Raw genomic sequence first — 18,676 nt, forward strand, 5'->3', positions numbered from 1 at the left:
GTAGTATATATAAAATATCCTAAAAACCATAACTAATCGCATATGTAGACACTTGTTAAGGGAAAATGTTATTTTTTCAGATAGTTTCTTTATACAATCATAGAAGATGGGAATGTATGTAAAAATCTGTTGACCAAAATTAAGTTTGTTATATTTTTACTACAGTGAAAGAATGGACGCTTATAAGATAGGAATTTGGTTCCAGCAAATTGATGGAAAATAATATTTATCTTGGAAAACCAAGTAGAAGCACATAAATGCTACTTTAATGTTTGTTTCCAAATAAAAATTTTAAAACTTTTGATGATTAAATCAATCAGTGACATAAAAAATAATCAACTAATGAAAATTATTTTCTTATTATTCCACCTACCTAAGTCCTGTGTAAGAATAATCAATTAGTTGAGTTTGACAATTAGTCGATCATCAGGTTCCACTAATGATGTAGCTCTGTGTAGGGTCTTGTATTTACAGAAAACCCTATTTGTGAGATATCATCAGCTGTTTGAACAGCAAATTCACCATCATTCCATTCCAGTACCAAACTAATATTTTGTATATAATTTATGTTCTCATAATTTTATTTTGTGAGAAAAACTCAGTTTGATTCAAGATTTACCTCTTTGAATGATATTACCTTTTATTCATATATTATTTTTTAGATAGTGACTGAATATATGCAAAAAAATAGGATATTGTGACTGTTGTGGCTTATTATTCAGTCCAAAGGTGCATCATACATTATTTCAAAAGACAGTGGGGAAATATGAAAACATTTGAAGGTGTGATAATTTCAGTGTTTTGTATCTCATGTGTGAGAGTTTAACCTGGGACCAGTTGCATTACAAGTGAGTGCTCTACTTACTGAACTAAAATTAAACCACTGGCATTTGCTAGTAAAGCACTTTGGAACAACTTGAACAACCACATTCTTCCCCTCTCACTATTTGGATGCCAAATTTTCCTGGAATAGATTCAATTTATGCTTCTCACTCATGCAAGATTCAAACCCATAACCACTCCCACTACAAGGGAGTGATCTACTAACCAAACTAAAGGATTAATCCATTAACTATTGTTAATAAGGCATTTTTAAGCAACTCAAACTACCATAAATGTGAAAAAAAACTTAAATTGTGGAGCTTGAATCTGCAGTAAATCTTAAATAAAATTCTACAAAAGACCAACTACCTCTGGATATCAAGATGGACCCAGTGATGATGGAGACATAACTTGGGAATCACAAACTCCATATTCAACACTATCCACTTTCTCAGAATGCATAAAGTTATCTGTCACAGAACTATCACACCTCACTCAAGATGTGTTATATTCAGTGTTTCAGGTAGCTGATTATAATTCCTTTATAGGTATTCACTGATACTTTTGTAAAAACTGGAGTTTGCATACCTGATGGATGCAGAACTTGTGCAATTGACCTTATAGGCAGTCAGTTTGCACTGGAAACAAAATTCCCAGACTTTAATTTCAACTGCTCAGACATAACAGTTTCAAGCAGGTATATGAAAAGCAGCTCAAGTGAAGGTTTTTGATGATTCATTGAGCCTAACTGACAGTAACTATTAAAATCTCACTGGGTTCCACAAGGAATAACTTGAAGTGGGATACATGTGAGGAGTAATTCAACTAAGAGTATAAACATCATTGATAGTGTTATTAATCAAACTCAGAATTGTTTTGTTGCTTCCTTTGCTTTCATCCTTGTTTGGAATGGAGAAGTGAGCTGTCAACAAGGAATGTGTTGATTGAGAACTTTGTTCCTCATTACTTTGTACTCTTTCACATCATCATTGGTTAAAACACTTTGCTAAAAGCTAGAAATAATTCTTTTCCATCCACAAAGGATTACCTGTGTTGAAACCAGTGATGCTTGTAGCTTCTGATGGGTATTTACTGATAGTTCTGGATGGATGTTAAGGACACTGAAGAAATGTATATTTGGCTGAACCTCATATATTTTCTTACTATGGATCATTGATTTTGAGATTGGCTAGTCTTCCTTTATGACTTTGGATTTGTCATAAAAGTGCCTAATTTCCTTGTGAAATGAAATAAACACACATCATATCTGAAGCTAGTGAATCCAGACTTAATGCTGAAAACCTTGTGGGTTGTGGAGGCTTTGGATGGTAAGGTAAAGATTTAGAAAGCACTGTATGTAGTTTTCGAAGACTTAGTTTCTATATGTAAGAAATTACACATGAATTGTGTGTCCTCTCTTTAATACCTTCAGACCTCTGTACATCCAGGATGTGATAGCTGCTGATATTCTTTCACACTGATGCTAAGACTTGCTTCTCTCCTAAGTAGTCTACAGAACATGGAGAAAAAATGGATCTATTAGCAAGAGGACTTGCTGGTGTAAGATGGATGTAATATTTATAAAAGACTTCTCTCATTTGACAGTAGATGAACTGCACAACTTGTGCATCAGAGATTATAGTATACCAAATGAAACAGTCCCAGTCATACAGTGCAGAGTACATGAACAAGAATGGGTCTTCTAAAATTTTTCTTCATAAGGAACAGCCAAACTTCTGAGAGCCAAGGTGCAATTTAAATGCTACAACCTCTGGAACCAATATGAAATGGGTCTACAGTCTGTAACAAGCAGGCCAAAGTGGTGGAATACTGTACACATGTGATCTCTTTTATGATACCTGAGTTATGCAAAACACATCAGCCAGATAATTGTTACTGCAATAACTTTGAAGTTTTTCTCTGCAATAACTGTCAATAGTTTTTCAAGAAAAATCCTAAAGGAACAATAATGCCAATATAACCACTCATTTAATGAACACCAACAATAAGGAAGTCTTTATTTAGCTAAATCCTGGAGATGTTTTCTCACTATGGATCCGGTGTCTGGAGCAGTTGAGACTAGGAGTACTGATGATAAAACTAAAACATTATATTCGTTAGTTATTATTACATTTTAATAATTTGTTTTCTGTCATAATGAGTGTTTCTAAGCTATGAAGTATCCATGTTTGACCTATTCTTTTAAGTTATGTGTAAAAGAAACTGCAAATAATGCTTCATTTTATTGTCACATAGCATACAATTGATTCTTTGCAAGTTTCATTTCAATTTGAGATTATCAGGAGCCAAAAGCAGCCCTTATATGCCTCCTCCTTTGCAAGAAGAACAAAAATAAAAAAACTGTAATTAGATTTTTTTTTAAATATTTTGGTTAATTCTTAGTTATTTGCAGCATATATTTTGATACAATCACTTTGCTTATTAAAATATTTCTCTTAATGTAAGAGCTCAGTTTTGTAATATAACTATTGTTTTAGTTCATTTGGTCCTTTATTTTCAAATAACTCATACAATTTCTAGTCAGAAGCTTGGAGAATCTAAATATTAAGTTTTAAATAAGAAATGCTTAACCATACAATAAACTGTAGTAATAACCATTTTCAGTGAGTCTAGTTATTGTCACAGTTTCTTTAGAATTTTTCTTGTGCAATGTTTCTAATTTGAAATAAGAATTGTGTCAGAGTGATTAACTTTCTGATTGGGTACTTAAGTTTTTCCAGGGCCTGTTCAAGAGCATAAAATAATTATTTTTCAAAGGTATGGTGGAAGTTATTGATAAAAGTCAAGAGTTTCAAGATATGAAGTTTAATAGGATATTAATAATCAGAACTTCCAATCATGTTGTAGTTTTGTCTGCAATAACTTTTATCATGTACTTCAATGTTTTTCAAGTAAATACTCATGTAACATTTTAATGAGTGTTAAGGAATATTCATTTTTTTTCCTTTTTACTTATCAAAGTATCGTAAGGTATTTCATAAACAATGTTAAATTTAAGAAGTGTTCATTGATGGAAAATATATAGTATAAGGATATTTCCATCTGATTTGACCACTGGGCATTCCATAAGTTTTATTTTCAAGGTTACCCGAGTATTACCAACTTGGATAAGCTACAGAACATTTATGGAAGCAATGTGCTAGCTATTAGTAAATTTAAAATTTTTTGTAAGGAGATTTCTTTTGCAAATTATGTTTTTATGTAAAATAATCAAAAATACATATTTTTTTAAAACAATAAAGGAAAAAAAGAGTGGTCAATTTTCCAAAGCAACGTTACAAACTTTCTATAAAACTGATCATATGAACAGAGTCACTCTATATTAATTTTAAAAGATAAGCAGTTTTGTTGATTGTACTAAGTGGAAAATTTTAATGTCAGGATAGTTATATATATTTTTTTCCTCCACAGTTGACCAGTCTAGCAATGCTTATGCTTGACCCACACTACAGAACTATCAAAGGCTTTGAAGTTCTCATAGAAAAAGAATGGATTAGTTTTGGACACAAGTTTGCACAGGTGTGTGTGCACATTTATCAATAATTTGATGAATGAATTTTCATAAAAGTGTGATTGTTATAATAAAAACATAGCATGTAAAAGTGTCAATAACCTTGTTTTAAATGGGATTTAGCAGTTGTTAAGAGTTTAAGTACCAGTATTATTGAACTACATAATTTCTGGTTTTTGGGCTGAGGGTTATCAGTGGGCATCATTGAATGACATAACTACTAAATATATGAAGTTAATATTTCAGTTAAATTGTGATGCATATTTAGTTATCTTTTAAACTGTGCATTGTTACTGTAGGTCTGTAACAAACAAATGTACAACTTTTTCTTCTATTCCCAAATTTGAAAAAAAATTCTAAAACAATTAACATCAAGTGTAATATGTATAATTCTAAAAGAGATAGACATATAAGTAATTTTTCCTGCATCTTCCCAATAATTCTAGCAACAGTTTTGTTACTTTAAAATATTCACGTTCAAGCAGGAAAAAAATGAATATTATTAATTGATGTGAGTTGGTTGAAAACAGACCAACCCCTTTGCTTTCATACCTGATTGTTTTTAGATAAAAAGTCAAAATGCTGATGTATTTCTAAAATGTAAATAAGTAAGTAATTCATAGTTGGCATTAGATTAAGTTCTCTGCTAGTAAAAGTAAGCTAATCTATGTAGTAGTTTCTGTACTTGGTCAAGAAGATTTGTTTTGTGAAATGTTAGTATAGGCATAGCTGCTGCTTCCATCTGTTTTATGTCTTGGTAATGCGGTGATGAAGATTGTTTGGTGAAATGGTACCAGTTATGTTTCAGAATTGCAGCAGGGCAGCCTTGTTATTCATGGACAAATCATTTAAATGTATTTTACTTTATTTATTGGTGGTTTTAGGTCTATAGGCAATGATATTTAATTTAGAAACAAAAAGGTGATATAAGATGTACTGTGCTTCAAACAAACACTTGAGTATGCATCACAAATAATCCATTCAGTTGTACCAATGGTGAAAACTATTCCCCAGCAACATTCTAGTCATTCATATTGCATTGGTTAAAATATTTTAAAGATAGTAATATACACCTAACTTAAGATATTCATTCAAGAATATATGTAGATAAATACATGCATTTTTTTTTTTGCAACAAACTACAGATCTTAAAGCAGAAATGAACTTATAAGTACAGGAATGTAATTAGTTTTTCGTGTTGTATAGTAAATTTTTCCTGTAGTTCTCAAACAAGTTCAGCAAACATATGTAGGAATCTTGTAACTCTTACATACTTAAATGAAAATACATATATAATAAAAGTGAATGAAAAATTGTTGCAGCCTTTTTTGTTTAGTTATCCTCTTCAACTGGTAGTAGATCACCATTTCAACCAAATTACCTGTTTTTCATATCATTTTTCTTGAAATGGTCTAAAAGTGATTTCACATACAAGGCTGACCACATTTTTCAGTTTAAAGTAAACTCACATTATGAAGAAAATTTTAAATTTCCACAGAAGTTTTAGAATACTTTGTTTATTGTCTTTATTAAATAGTGCAAACTTGCATGTTATTAAAAAGTCTGACCAAATCAAGCTATCTACATGAATCAGAACATAAAAAGTAACCTAGTAAATAATATGTTTTATTTATTATAAGTGGTCTAACTGCAAGTATACAATAAAAAAACTTACAATGCTTAGAATGCATTGATTCATCAGTTTGGTGTTGTCTAATAGGTGTCAACCCTATTTTCTCTCCAGTGCTGCTTGTTTAGTAATTTGTGAGATTTACTACATACTTGTCTACATAGTGAATGCCAAATCTACATTGAAAATGGAAGGAATAAAAAAGTAAAAAGAAACATCAGAAAAGGATAACTCACTATTGATAAAACTTAAATTTGAAACATGTGGAATGGATATAACAGTGAAACTGTTAAAAACACCTATAATGTATGTTAAAATATGTATATGTAATAATAATAATAAACAAAAATCATAGTAAGTAGTTGTAATACTTTCTCCTTGAAACAAGTTTTAGTAACGTTTGTATGTAATTTTTATTATTAGATCTACATTTGACTAGAAACTAAAGAATAATTTGTAAGTATTTTAATGAAGTAAAATATTTATCACATATAACAGAACTTCAGTAAGTCATCATAATACATATATGTGTCTTGTAATAATTGCTCCACTTTACACCATTTGTTAGAAGTGTAATAGAAATGTCTTTGGGTCATATGGTTTTAACAATAACGGGGGAATATATTTCTATCATTCTGTTAAGAGTTCTGTATCAGGCAGGCTGTAGCACTGCCTATATAGGGATGGCTCGGATTGTTTATTGAAATGGTATTTTAAATATTTCCTCAATAGGTCATCAGAACTTTACAATACTATACAGTGTATCATTTTATAACAATATCTATGTAATAACTGGGTCACAAGTTCTGTGAATGTTTGTAAATATTATAGCAAAAGTTTGAATTTATTGTTCTTCTTTCTTCTGCTTCTTCTTTATTATATGATAACTCAAAAACCAAAACAGTGGTGTCACCCAACTTCACTGAGGTGACATAGTTTAAAATGGAGTATTGTCTTTTATAAGTATTATTAATAACTAGTAGTAATTAAAAACAAATCATAATTCTAATGTAAATGATTTTATCATTCTGACTGCCCCTGGTTATATTTCAGGGAATGAAAGATATATTAACCTAAATTCTCACCTTATATAGAAGAATTTGTTATAATTACCCGTTGAAGTTAGCTTTTTTTACAAAATTTGGTGTTCCTTTAAAAAACTTAATTACTGGATGAAACAGGAATTACCAGCCAATAATAGATATACAATAAATATTACAGTTGGAACCTCATTGTATTCAGACCTTGGTTATAAATAGAACCTTCTTACGTCTATTGAAACACTGCAGTGAAAAAAAAAAAAACAAGTAAAGAAACAACTTTCAGAAAAGGAAGTAAATGTAGGGATGGCTTATATAAAATCGTTCTAAAACAATGCAAACAAGATAGTAGAAATGGCATTTGTATCATCCCTACATAATAGCACAGGCAAGAATTAACATTTAGCAATATACATAACTATTCAATCACAATTGGGTTTAATTTATCCTATGTTTTGTATGTTAACATTCTACTACTATCTTGTTTGCATTGTTTTTGAAGGATCGATATTAGCCATCCCTACATTTACATCTTTTGAAAAGTTTTTTCTTTACTTACTTTTATTACACAGAAATTAGTGAAGAAAGCCCTGTATTTCTTTCCACCAAAAATTAATACTAGGTGAATTTATTTACTTATGAGTTAGCAAGGGAGATAGTAATCAGACATTAAAAAAAAAGTATTTTTATGTATCAGTTCTTCAACTACATTAATTTTTAAAAATCTACATTACTAAAACACTGCTGTAGTTTTAAAGTGTATGTCACATTGCATTGACAGGTTGAAATAAGTAATATAAATGTATACATCTTAAGTAACATAACTCTAATGGTATTACATGCTGTAGCATTTGCTTGGAAAAAAGTAATTTGATTAATATATTGTATCTTAAGTGCTTGTTGTTTTTTTTATCAAAAATTAATTAGTTTACTTCTGCCACTAAAATTTAGAATCACTAAGAATGCAAAATATTTTGTATGTCACTACATTTTATAAGAAAATGTAATATTGTAAGTTTTTTTTAATGATTTATTAATATATTTACAGCGTATTGGTCATGGAGATGACAAACATTCTGATGCAGACAGATCCCCAGTTTTCCTGCAATTTATAGATTGTGCTTGGCAAATTACACAGCAGGTAAGGTAGAACTATGATTATACTTAAGCTGTAGTCTTGGAAGTTTAATGCATGTCAGTAGCTAGAGTTAACATGACCTGATAAATGTTGCTTATTTCCAATGATTTCAGTTAGAAAAGGTTTTAAAAAACAGTTGTTATCAGTTAGTAACAGTGATAGGTTGTACTTGTAAGACAAGGAAGAGAAAGTATGGAAAGTAATGCCAATATAACCAGTCGTATGAAACATTTTAAATCACTTTTTGTACAATATTTCCGAGTTTATCTAGGGTTCGTGTAATACATCTAGAAGTCTTTTAGCATACATCTATCAATAAACTATCTGTAAAATATTTCTTTAATAAATTATTAATATGTATCAACTGTTGTGTTTCTTAATTCTGATTACTTGTTTATCGATGTGGATAGAAATTGCCATAGAAGACTAAAAGGTCAAGATTTTGCTACTTATGATATGAGTTCTCTTTAGTACACAGTTTAATTTTGCTTAGGAAGCAGTGTACAATTAATGGAAAAGAGCAGTAGAGTTCAAGTGAGGTAGATGAGGGGAGTGAAAACACCATTAAAGCATTGTTTATTTTGATTCAAACAGTTGAAAACCTAATATGATGGTAATAATAATATATCTTGCTAATGATTTTTAGAAATGTGTCTGGTGAAAGATAATGGAAAAACAGGATTAATGTGGTGTGTTATAATTAAATTATTGTGATAAATATGTTTGATTTATATTTATTTGTAGTTTTGGTAAGTGAAATCATTAAAAGAATTCTGTAAGTTACAATAACATCATTGTATTTTTATTACACTCTTTTTAGTTTCCAAATGCTTTTGAATTCAATGAACACTTCTTAATAACAATTTTGGACCACCTCTACAGTTGCTTATTTGGAACTTTTCTTTATAACACTGAGCAACAACGAGTAAAAGAGGCAAGTTAAAAGTTATTACTAAAATAACAGTGAAATATATGCTGTATAGTATTGAAAGTTGTCATGCTTACACCAGTAGTGTTGAATACATTTCTGTCCATAACTTTTTAAATAATATATAAAAAACAAACTTGTGCAAATACCTAAGCATTAATTTTGTTGTCTTGAAATTATAAAGCTTGTTGTTCAATGAAGGTATATAAAATGTGAGTATTTGTGTATGTATAAATGCTTTCTTTGGAACATGAAAAGTAAGCAGTATTTTAGTATCATGTAAAGTTAAGGTTAAGTATACTATACAAATATGGTATGGTATTTACAAGCATAGATATTTATCTCATATTTTATATTAATTCTAAAAACCCTGACTTGCTAGCACTTTTCATGTTTCAAGTGCACACCTGCATATAAAATGAAATTTCAAAATGTAAGTGAATATAATAATTCTAACTCTTATTTCAACACTTTTTAACTAAAAACAAGTATTTAGTGGGCAATTCTTAAAAACTGTTTTGAATTTTCAAATTTACATTTCTGCCCAGCTTCCTAAAGTCTTGCCTATAAACAACACACATTGAATTTATCTGCTCATCCCAAAGCATAGGTTTATATGTGCTAAGAAACTATCATCTCTTAAGAAAATAATTATCCATATTTTGTTTCTCACATGTTTTCTTTCCTTTCACTAATTTTAACAGTACAACCTTTCATTTCTTCCATTTTATGATCTCACAACATGTGATCTCAACAGCCGCTAATCAAGCTCAACTTTGGAAACAGCTATAGGCTAAATTTGAAGACCATTGAATATAGCAGATTGTAAACTATTTATGTCAATGTAAAGTGAGTGTGAAAAGTAATTATAGTTTCATGGGGAAGTGACAAAATCTTGCTCCTTCGAGAAAGAACAACCACAGATCTTGGAATTTCTTTGTAGTTTCTTTAGATGTTCTTTTCGTTCCTGAAAATGTTTTCCTGTTACATTATATTTGTTTGAAAGATATAACAATTTTCTACTGTGACAAGACATTGAGTAAGCATATTTAGGTATATCGAGTACAATTGGCAATGGCGATATACTCCAATGACTCAAGTCCTTATTTATTGAATATTATTGTTAAGTTTATTATATTCAACAATGCACATAAATAAAAATGCATATTTATTGAAAAGAAACTATATTTATTAGATATAAATTTATCTTTACCAAGAATATTGTTGTGAAAGATTACATGCTAGGTCACCAATAAATCTGTCAGTTTATCAGTGTTTTTTATGACTTATAACCACAGGTGGTGATTACTGCAACTGGCAAAATAGAGAATCAAGAGAAATATGATAATGAGAATCGATATATATATGAAATGGAACTATCTGATCAACAATAAAAAAATGAAATTTAATTTTAAAGCAATAGAAAGTAACTTATTTTTGAAAAAAATAAAAATTTTGAAATTTCTCAACATAATAAAACAATTGATACACAAACTAAATTAAATTACATGAACTTTTTAAAGTCAAACATTAGGTATTATTTATTAAGTGTATTTTAAGTTTCGTGCAATTTGATGAAGTATTTCCACTGTATGAAGGAAAAAATTGAGGGATGTCAGTGACAACCATTCCTATCTAGAACCTTTTAATGTGCATTCTTTGAAAACAAACTACACTATTAATAAACTTTGAACTGAGAGGTAATTGCACATTATATGAACAAGGTTGCTCTGGAAACGATTTCATCCATCATCAGTCGTGCTCAGTCTGATTTAACATACTTTTTATAGACCCTCCACTGTATACAAACATCAGCTACCAAGACCAAGTTTAAGCACATTAAAAGCATAAAAGTCCATCATTGGAGCTGCATCAGAAGACTTGGGTTCCAGTATCTTCAGCCATTTGTTTTTTTTATGAAAAAAGTCATTGATTTTGAAGTGTAGCTGGAAGATGATAAAGTTTTGAATTGTGAGCCTTTATAGTTTTCAAATCCATGTTTATTAGTTTATTTTTGATGCAGGGAAATAGGTCCAACTTCACTACAGTAGCATTTTTTTGGACTAGCATGTTCTTTTTCATAAGCATTATCATCACTTTATGGATGGGAACACTGCGAGATACTGACCATTTTTAAAAATTTTGTGGTCATTAATTTGTAGTAAGTAAGTGAAATACTGACCATATTTTCACATTTTCTAGTCTTTAACATGAAATAAAACAGTAAAGTAACCGACCATATTTTCACATATGCAAGTTTTTAACTTGAAATAAGACAGTAAAGTAACTGACCATATTTTTACATTTTCTAGTCTATAACTTGAAATGAGACAGTAAAGTAACTGACCATATTTTCACATTTTCTAGTCTTTAACTTGAAATGAGACAGTAAAGTAACTGACCATATTTTCACATTTTCTAGTCTATAACTTGAAATGAGACAGTAAAGTAACTGACCATATTTTCACATTTTCTAGTTGTTAACTTGAAATGAGACAGTAAAGTAACTGACCATATTTTTACATTTTCTAGTCTATAACTTGAAATGAGACAGTAAAGTAACTGACCATATTTTCACATTTTCTAGTCTGTAACTTGAAATGAGACAGTAAAGTAACTGACCATATTTTCACATTTTCTAGTCTATAACTTGAAATGAGACAGTAAAGTAACTGACCATATTTTTACATTTTCTAGTCTATAACTTGAAATGAGACAGTAAAGTAACTGACCATATTTTCACATTTTCTAGTCTGTAACTTGAAATGAGACCGTAAAGTAACTGACCATATTTTCACATTTTCTATTCATTAACTTGTGGTAAGATAATGAGATACTGAACATGTAACTTGGAGCTCTAAATGCTCTACTCTAAGTTTTTCCACTTCCATCAAAAAAGATAAGAAGCTCACTTTATGAAATTTCTTTTTGCTCTGTATCATTTAACAACTTCATTCTATAAATATCCTTTATACTGGGCTATAAGATAATCCTCCAGTTATAAAGTCTAGCTGTGGCGGCATTACATTGTTGAATAGCTGGGATTTTGCAGTGAACCAACTATATTTGGGTTGAACATATTGCAAGTGACACCATGACTCTGATCTGCAGCAACACTTCACTGTATTAACTTATGTAAACCATTCTTATAAATTGTGATTAACTCTCTGTATATTTTATATTAACATTCATTTTTATGCCCTGAAAATAGCATTTTAAATAAACTTAAACGAGTGGGTGAAATCAATACACCTGTTGTCTGGTCTGTTTTATTACATTGGAGAAAAATACCTACTAGATAAAACAGATTTGTGCTTGAAATGAACTTTCTACCAATCATATAGCTTCCATAAATAAAACATCATATTTTTATTTTAATATTTATATGGTTTTGTGGCTTTGAAAATATTTCATTGGGATGTGTTTTTTTTTTTATAGAAAAACATTTGCTTACCTTTGTTGTTGATTTTAGTTACTGATTTTTGTAAAACTTTGTTATTAAGTTTTTATTTTACAAAACTGTAAATTTTATCTTTGTTTTGGTTTGAAAAACGATGAATACAATTTCACTGCTGTAATAATCACTGATCTAGAATAGAAATAACTTTCTAACCATACAAGAATTATAAGCAAGTCAACTTATTTAAATTGTTAATCAGAAGTTTTCATTTAATATATATGCAATAAGGTTTAAACCTGTTTTATATTCACTTATTTATATTTTTCTACATTTCTTTTAGGTGATATCTTTTCCCATTCAAACAGTTACTTAAACCATTAAGGCTTAATGTCAGCAAGAACTAATGGACTACAGTCTTCTCAGTAACATCAAACTTGATACAGTCAATTGCAAAATTGCCTAACTAAGCTTACTTCATCTTGTTTCACAAAAAATATTTCTTTTTTGTATCATACTGCAACATTATAATTCAAATGACGTATAAAATTATAATGCAACTTTTTACAAATTAAAGACGATTAATTGGCACTTTAGTTGTGGCAGAAGCTGTTCACAAACATATTTTCGTATCACTTCACCAAAGCTTTTATCATTTTGTTCTGATCCCTAATCAAGTTTTTGCTGAATTGATCTATGAAGGTGGGGAAAAAAAGATGAGGTGTAGGCCATTATACCACACCATGACAACTGAGGATGAGAAACAGTAATTAGCTAAAATTGATAAAACTACACTTGTATTGGATGTACAAGGTCCAATTTTAGTGCTATTTTGTTAAAAACTATTTCTACTTTCCTCCTACATGGTTGTGAGTTCCATATTATGCTCAGATCAAAAAAGTTCAGGAAATTCACAAACACTAATCCTTTCTTTTGGAGCATACTAAAATCAGCCAAAGATCAAAATTTGTGATGACCGAACATTTTTATGTATAAAATTAAATAACTTAATCTTTGTATTGCATGAATTTCAATTCTTAAGTATTTCAGAAAAAAAATGGAAGGGTGACTACAGTTTATTTTCTATTATTTTTTTAATTCAGTGATACAGTTTTTCCCTTGTGACAAGATGCAACCATCAAGGCCAAATAGGGCTAAACAGTATTTTTTCTTTTCTTTTATTAGTAAAACTTGTATATACGTGTACAAATCTTATTGTGTTGATTTGTAATTTGACATTTAAAAAATATATTAAAATACATACCTACTTACATAACTATAATTTTTGGCTAAGAAACTTGATTTATTATTTCACTAGCATATCAATTGTTAATTTATTCATGTTTTTATTATATTATTCTGTGTGACAATCGGTTGAAAGAGAATTCATATGAAATTAAAACCTGTAAAGCATGGGTGAAGGTTTTATAATCTTGTAAAATTTACTATTTCACAGTTCAATACTAAACACAATTTTTCGACTTCTTTAGGATGTGAAAAACAAAACTGTTTCTCTGTGGTCCTTCATTAATAGCAACATTGAAGATTTTACAAATCCTTTGTATACCACATATAGACAGCAGCATGTTCTATTTCCAGTTGCTAGCATGAGACGGCTCCAGTTATGGAAGAGTTACTACTGTCGCTGGAACCCTCGCATGAGAACACAGGTATCATATTTCATAGCTGATTTTCATTTAAAACCTAGATTAGATTTTGTTTTTTTCTTTTAGCATAATATTGTTTTATAGAAATATGAGAAAAGTGAAATTATTTTGTGGTGCAGAAAAATTAGTTTATTTACTCATTAGTGTATGAAGTTTGCAAGGAAATATCAGATTTCTTTATCTTTTATATATATTGTTGAATAGTTCTGCTAATTTGATAATCTGATATTTTTTTAAGTAAATTCTGGTGTGGAAAATTATTATTCAGCAACATAAATATTTATTTTAATTAAATATATTTTCAATTTCTATAAAGGTTGATAGTTTCAGTGTTTATACTCATAAGTATAGTGCTATTCATATTAGATTTTCAAAACAAAAAGTTTGCAGATCCCAATAAAACCTTTATGCCATTCTTACTGTATAGAAACAGTGCAATTGACAATTTAAAAGACATCCCCACTTCTGTACCAGGAGTGGGTATTTGGCTAAAGTGTTGTATGAGTAAAAAAAAACAAAAATCGATTGTGCTTGTTACTACTTCGTGATGCTAGTGTATATAGACATTCCTAACTATTTTTTTATCACTAATCTACCTCAGGAGCCTATCCTAATGAGAAGTCGAGAACTCTTAGCTCTCCGAGACCAACTGAGAATGAGGTATGAAGACCTTAAGAAAGAAGTGGAAGCTAAAAATACAAGAAACATTGGCCCCACTCCAAGAGTTTCCTCCCCTATTCAAGTTTAAGCTGCAAATTTGTGTGATTTAATTAATAACATGATAGTAATAGTTACTGGATTATGTATATATATATATATGAGTAGATTATTGGTCATAGATATCTTTATCTAGGAAAATGAATTATTCAAAGTATTATATATGGCATTAAAGCATTCCTTATTTAATTGAAAGCCTGCTTGAAACTTGCAGAATGTTAGCTATAGTCTTTGAACTTAGTTTCCCAGTTCAAACATAACCAGGTGATAATGTTATTCTTATTTTTAAAAACATCCTTTAATAATTGTGAACCTGCTTAAAATATGCAGAATCTACCAACATGACTCTCATCTTCAAACATAAACCTAGAAAGGTTTTTAGCATATTAAATGTTGTGTGTAATACTAAACAACCTTTAAATAAGTTTCAGCATGTTTGAAGCAGTCAAAATGTAAATGCATTTCTATGTTCAAAATTCCGATTTGTATATCAAATCAGAGATATTGTCTGGAAATTTTCAGTGTATTTCCAAGTTGAAGTAAAGTTGTAGGTTTCATTCTCACCATATCATTTTAACATTATGGGGCCAAAGCTGTCAACAGTAGCATGAAATCTCTTTACGAAGTATCCTCTTTGAGCAAGAATCATATTGCAAACAGTATTGCCACTTCTGTACTAAATGCTTTAAAATCTTTTTAATTCAAGTTTTGGTTGATAAATTAGGTAATGTTTGAAAATTAATCTCATTATTTAGAATAAAAAGCAGCTCTTTTTTTTCTATTTTTTTGGGCTATATACTTTTGTACAAGAGTTTGAAGACACAACATACTATATCCAATGTAGTTTTGTTTGAAAATATAGAATATGGTAATCAAAAGAATAAATAACACACACCCCTTTTTTTTTCTTACTTGTCCCTGTTTTACAATATAAATCTACTTTTGACTAAACTCATAAATATAGTTTTATGTAAAACAGTTAAGACCCATATATTTTCAATGTCTCCAAGTTTTTTTTTATAGGTACAGTATTTTACCAAAATAAAAACCTAAAACATCATTGATTTATCCCACATCAGTAGGTACATTTGTACTGTTTTTGTGCATGTTTTAACTTATGAAGTGTTGTTTTTTTTTATTTGAATTTAACATTTTTAATACTTTTATTAGCTTCAGTTTTCCCTCATAAATAAAGTTGAAACCATCATGTCTTCAGTAACACATTTTCTTATAATATTTTATGTTTTAGTGTAATTATGTTTATCATTAGACATTGCTTCTTTTAGTATCACAAACTTCACCAATCTCTGTTAGTTGCTTCATTACAAAGTTTCAGCAGCAAAGTCTGACTCATTGCCATGCATTTAAGAAATCTGAAGTACAAATCTTGTGCTTGTTTTATATATATTTGTACTTGCATATTTTTTGCAGGGTGAGAATAATACTTTTTTTTTTTCAATAGATGTTTTTGAGTGCTTTAACATTGGACTATATTTCAGAATACATTTAAAGTTTTTGGCAGAACTTTAATAGTTGATTCAAAAATTTATGTTTTTATTATATTTCTCCAGAATGGTTTAATAGTAATTTAATTATTTAGTTTGTACAACACTATAAATAAATTTCCCACAAACGACTGACTTTAACTTGTAGAAAGTACAAGATGCATAATTTCACTGGAATGTAAGTTATCATCACATATGTTTCACTATGTACATACATATCCCACTAGGTTAGCAGTCGGCTTTGGTTTGTCAATCAACTTAGATGCTGGATTTCACACATTTTAATATATTATTCTGCAATTTTTGCTATATGGGTCACACACACATTTTGTATTATAGCTCAGTAGCATAGCTTCAGAATGTTAATAAATACCCATCATGAAAACAGAATGTTAATTTGTTTGTGAAATTTTATTTCCATAAGAGAATTGATGCCCAATACATGAAATTTAATTTTCAATATTAAACTTTTGTTTTGATTGTTATATTCATGTGTACACAATAGATGATTAAATCTTTGTAATTACATTTTAATTATAATAAAATATCCAAGAAGTATACATACTGTGTACTTATCAAAATTGAACTATTTTTCTTTAACATCTCTGATGTTGTTGTTTTTTAAAATATTTCTATTAAAGTAGAAGTCTTATTTCTTGAAGTGTTTTCTTAGTTTCTGGTCTTAAAAGAATATATATTTGCTTTTATTTATGAAATATCTGATTTGTGTAAGAGGTGGCTAGGCATGATCTAGTGATAAGTGTGGTGAACTGTGGATCCAAGGATCCACAGTTTGAATCCTGTTGCTGGAAAACAAAATAATTGTGCACTATAAGAGTAATAACCAAATCCTACTGTGCAATGGGGAAAGCCCAAGAGTTGGCAACGAGTGCCATTGCCTGTCTTCCATATATATATATATATATAATATTTCAGAATTAGATACCTTGTATACCTGTACATGAATATCCAAAAGAAAACAAGTGTACAAAACTTATTTTTTGTGTTTTTAAAAATAAAACTAGTACATACTTATGATAAAGTAGTTTTAAAGGTAAAATCTGTGAAGACAGTTTCAAGGTATTACAAATAGTAATATACTTAAATATACAAGCATTTTTAAACTGAGCAAAGATATGGCTTATAACTGTTTTTAGCTTTAATTTTATGAAAAAATTTAACTGAAATACATCACACATTGAATGTATTATTAGCGTACAAATACATACTCGAGACATTATACTATGTCCAAATTTGTTGATATGATGGCTCTCTAAGCCCAGTAAAGGAGTCGAGACAACATATTTGGCATATTAGTAAAAATATCTGACACTGTTTATGATCAAGCATTAGTTGTTATGAAGAAAGACATGGTTATAGATTGAAATTGTAACCAATATCTTGGCTGGTACATTATAAATGATATTTTTCTCTCTCTCTTGTAGATTACATTCAAGTGCAGTTGCATACCTTTAAGTTAAACATATTAAAAAAGAAAAAACTGTAAACAATTAGCACCATTTCCTTAAATTGTCTCTGCTTTTATTATATAATCAATGAGAGCTTTGCCTGTAAGACTGACAGGTGAACAAGTGTTTTTCTTTTTACTGCAATGTAAGGCTTTAAATACTTTTAAAAATAAAATAGCTAAATGATTACAATATTAATCACAGTCCAGTCAGACTTGGTTAGCAAGACACAATAAAGTCTTTTCCTTTTTTGCTATTAAGTAATCATTCAAACCAAAGTATTTTTTTCTCTTCATTCTACTTGTGTTAGGATTAAATTGCATAAGCCTAGCAGAGAATTTTTGTGAAACCTTGTCTCCACTTATCACTCAAAAAAAATGGTGATGTTATTTTGTACATGTGATGAGTGAATTCCTCTTTCAGCATCAGGACATTATTGTAAGATACAAATTGACATAATGTTAATTGGGTTGCATTCCAGAATATTGTACGAGACATATGTTGAAAATATCAAGTCTTGAAAAGATATTTCAAAACAATGAAGAAAACGGTTGTTTGGTCTTGTGTAATACACCATAAAATTTACAACATATAAAATATTTTTCATACTACCACTCAAATTCAAATAAGTAGCTCAATTTTATGTGGGCCAGGATTGGCTTAGTATTAACAAGACAGACTGTGGATCTGAATGTATATGGTTCACGTTTTATTGCTGAAAAAAGAAACGCTTTCTGCATTTTGGGGCACTGAGTACATTACAGAAGTGACAGTCACATCTCACTATTTGATTAGCATAGCCCAAGGGTTGGCAGTGATGCAATTGTGATT

The 18,676-nt window shown here is 29.5% G+C and overlaps 1 protein-coding gene across 1 annotated transcript in view; it reads left to right on the forward strand.

Moving 5' to 3' along the window:
• Nucleotides 1-16,766, forward strand: part of LOC106478057 (myotubularin-related protein 2-like) — a 49,666-nt gene extending 32,900 nt beyond the window's left edge. Inside the window, exons 10-14 of the mRNA XM_013938571.2 lie at nt 4,255-4,362; nt 8,073-8,165; nt 8,983-9,096; nt 13,978-14,157; nt 14,756-16,766. Of these exons, the coding sequence (XP_013794025.1) occupies nt 4,255-4,362; nt 8,073-8,165; nt 8,983-9,096; nt 13,978-14,157; nt 14,756-14,902 (642 nt within the window). The 3' untranslated portion in view covers nt 14,903-16,766. The remainder of the gene's footprint in view (nt 1-4,254; nt 4,363-8,072; nt 8,166-8,982; nt 9,097-13,977; nt 14,158-14,755) is intronic.
• Nucleotides 16,767-18,676: the final 1,910 nt, after the last annotated feature.

The sequence above is a fragment of the Limulus polyphemus genome, unplaced genomic scaffold, assembly GCF_000517525.1.
Source record: "Limulus polyphemus unplaced genomic scaffold, Limulus_polyphemus-2.1.2 Scaffold8, whole genome shotgun sequence".
NCBI lineage: Eukaryota > Metazoa > Arthropoda > Merostomata > Xiphosura > Limulidae > Limulus > Limulus polyphemus.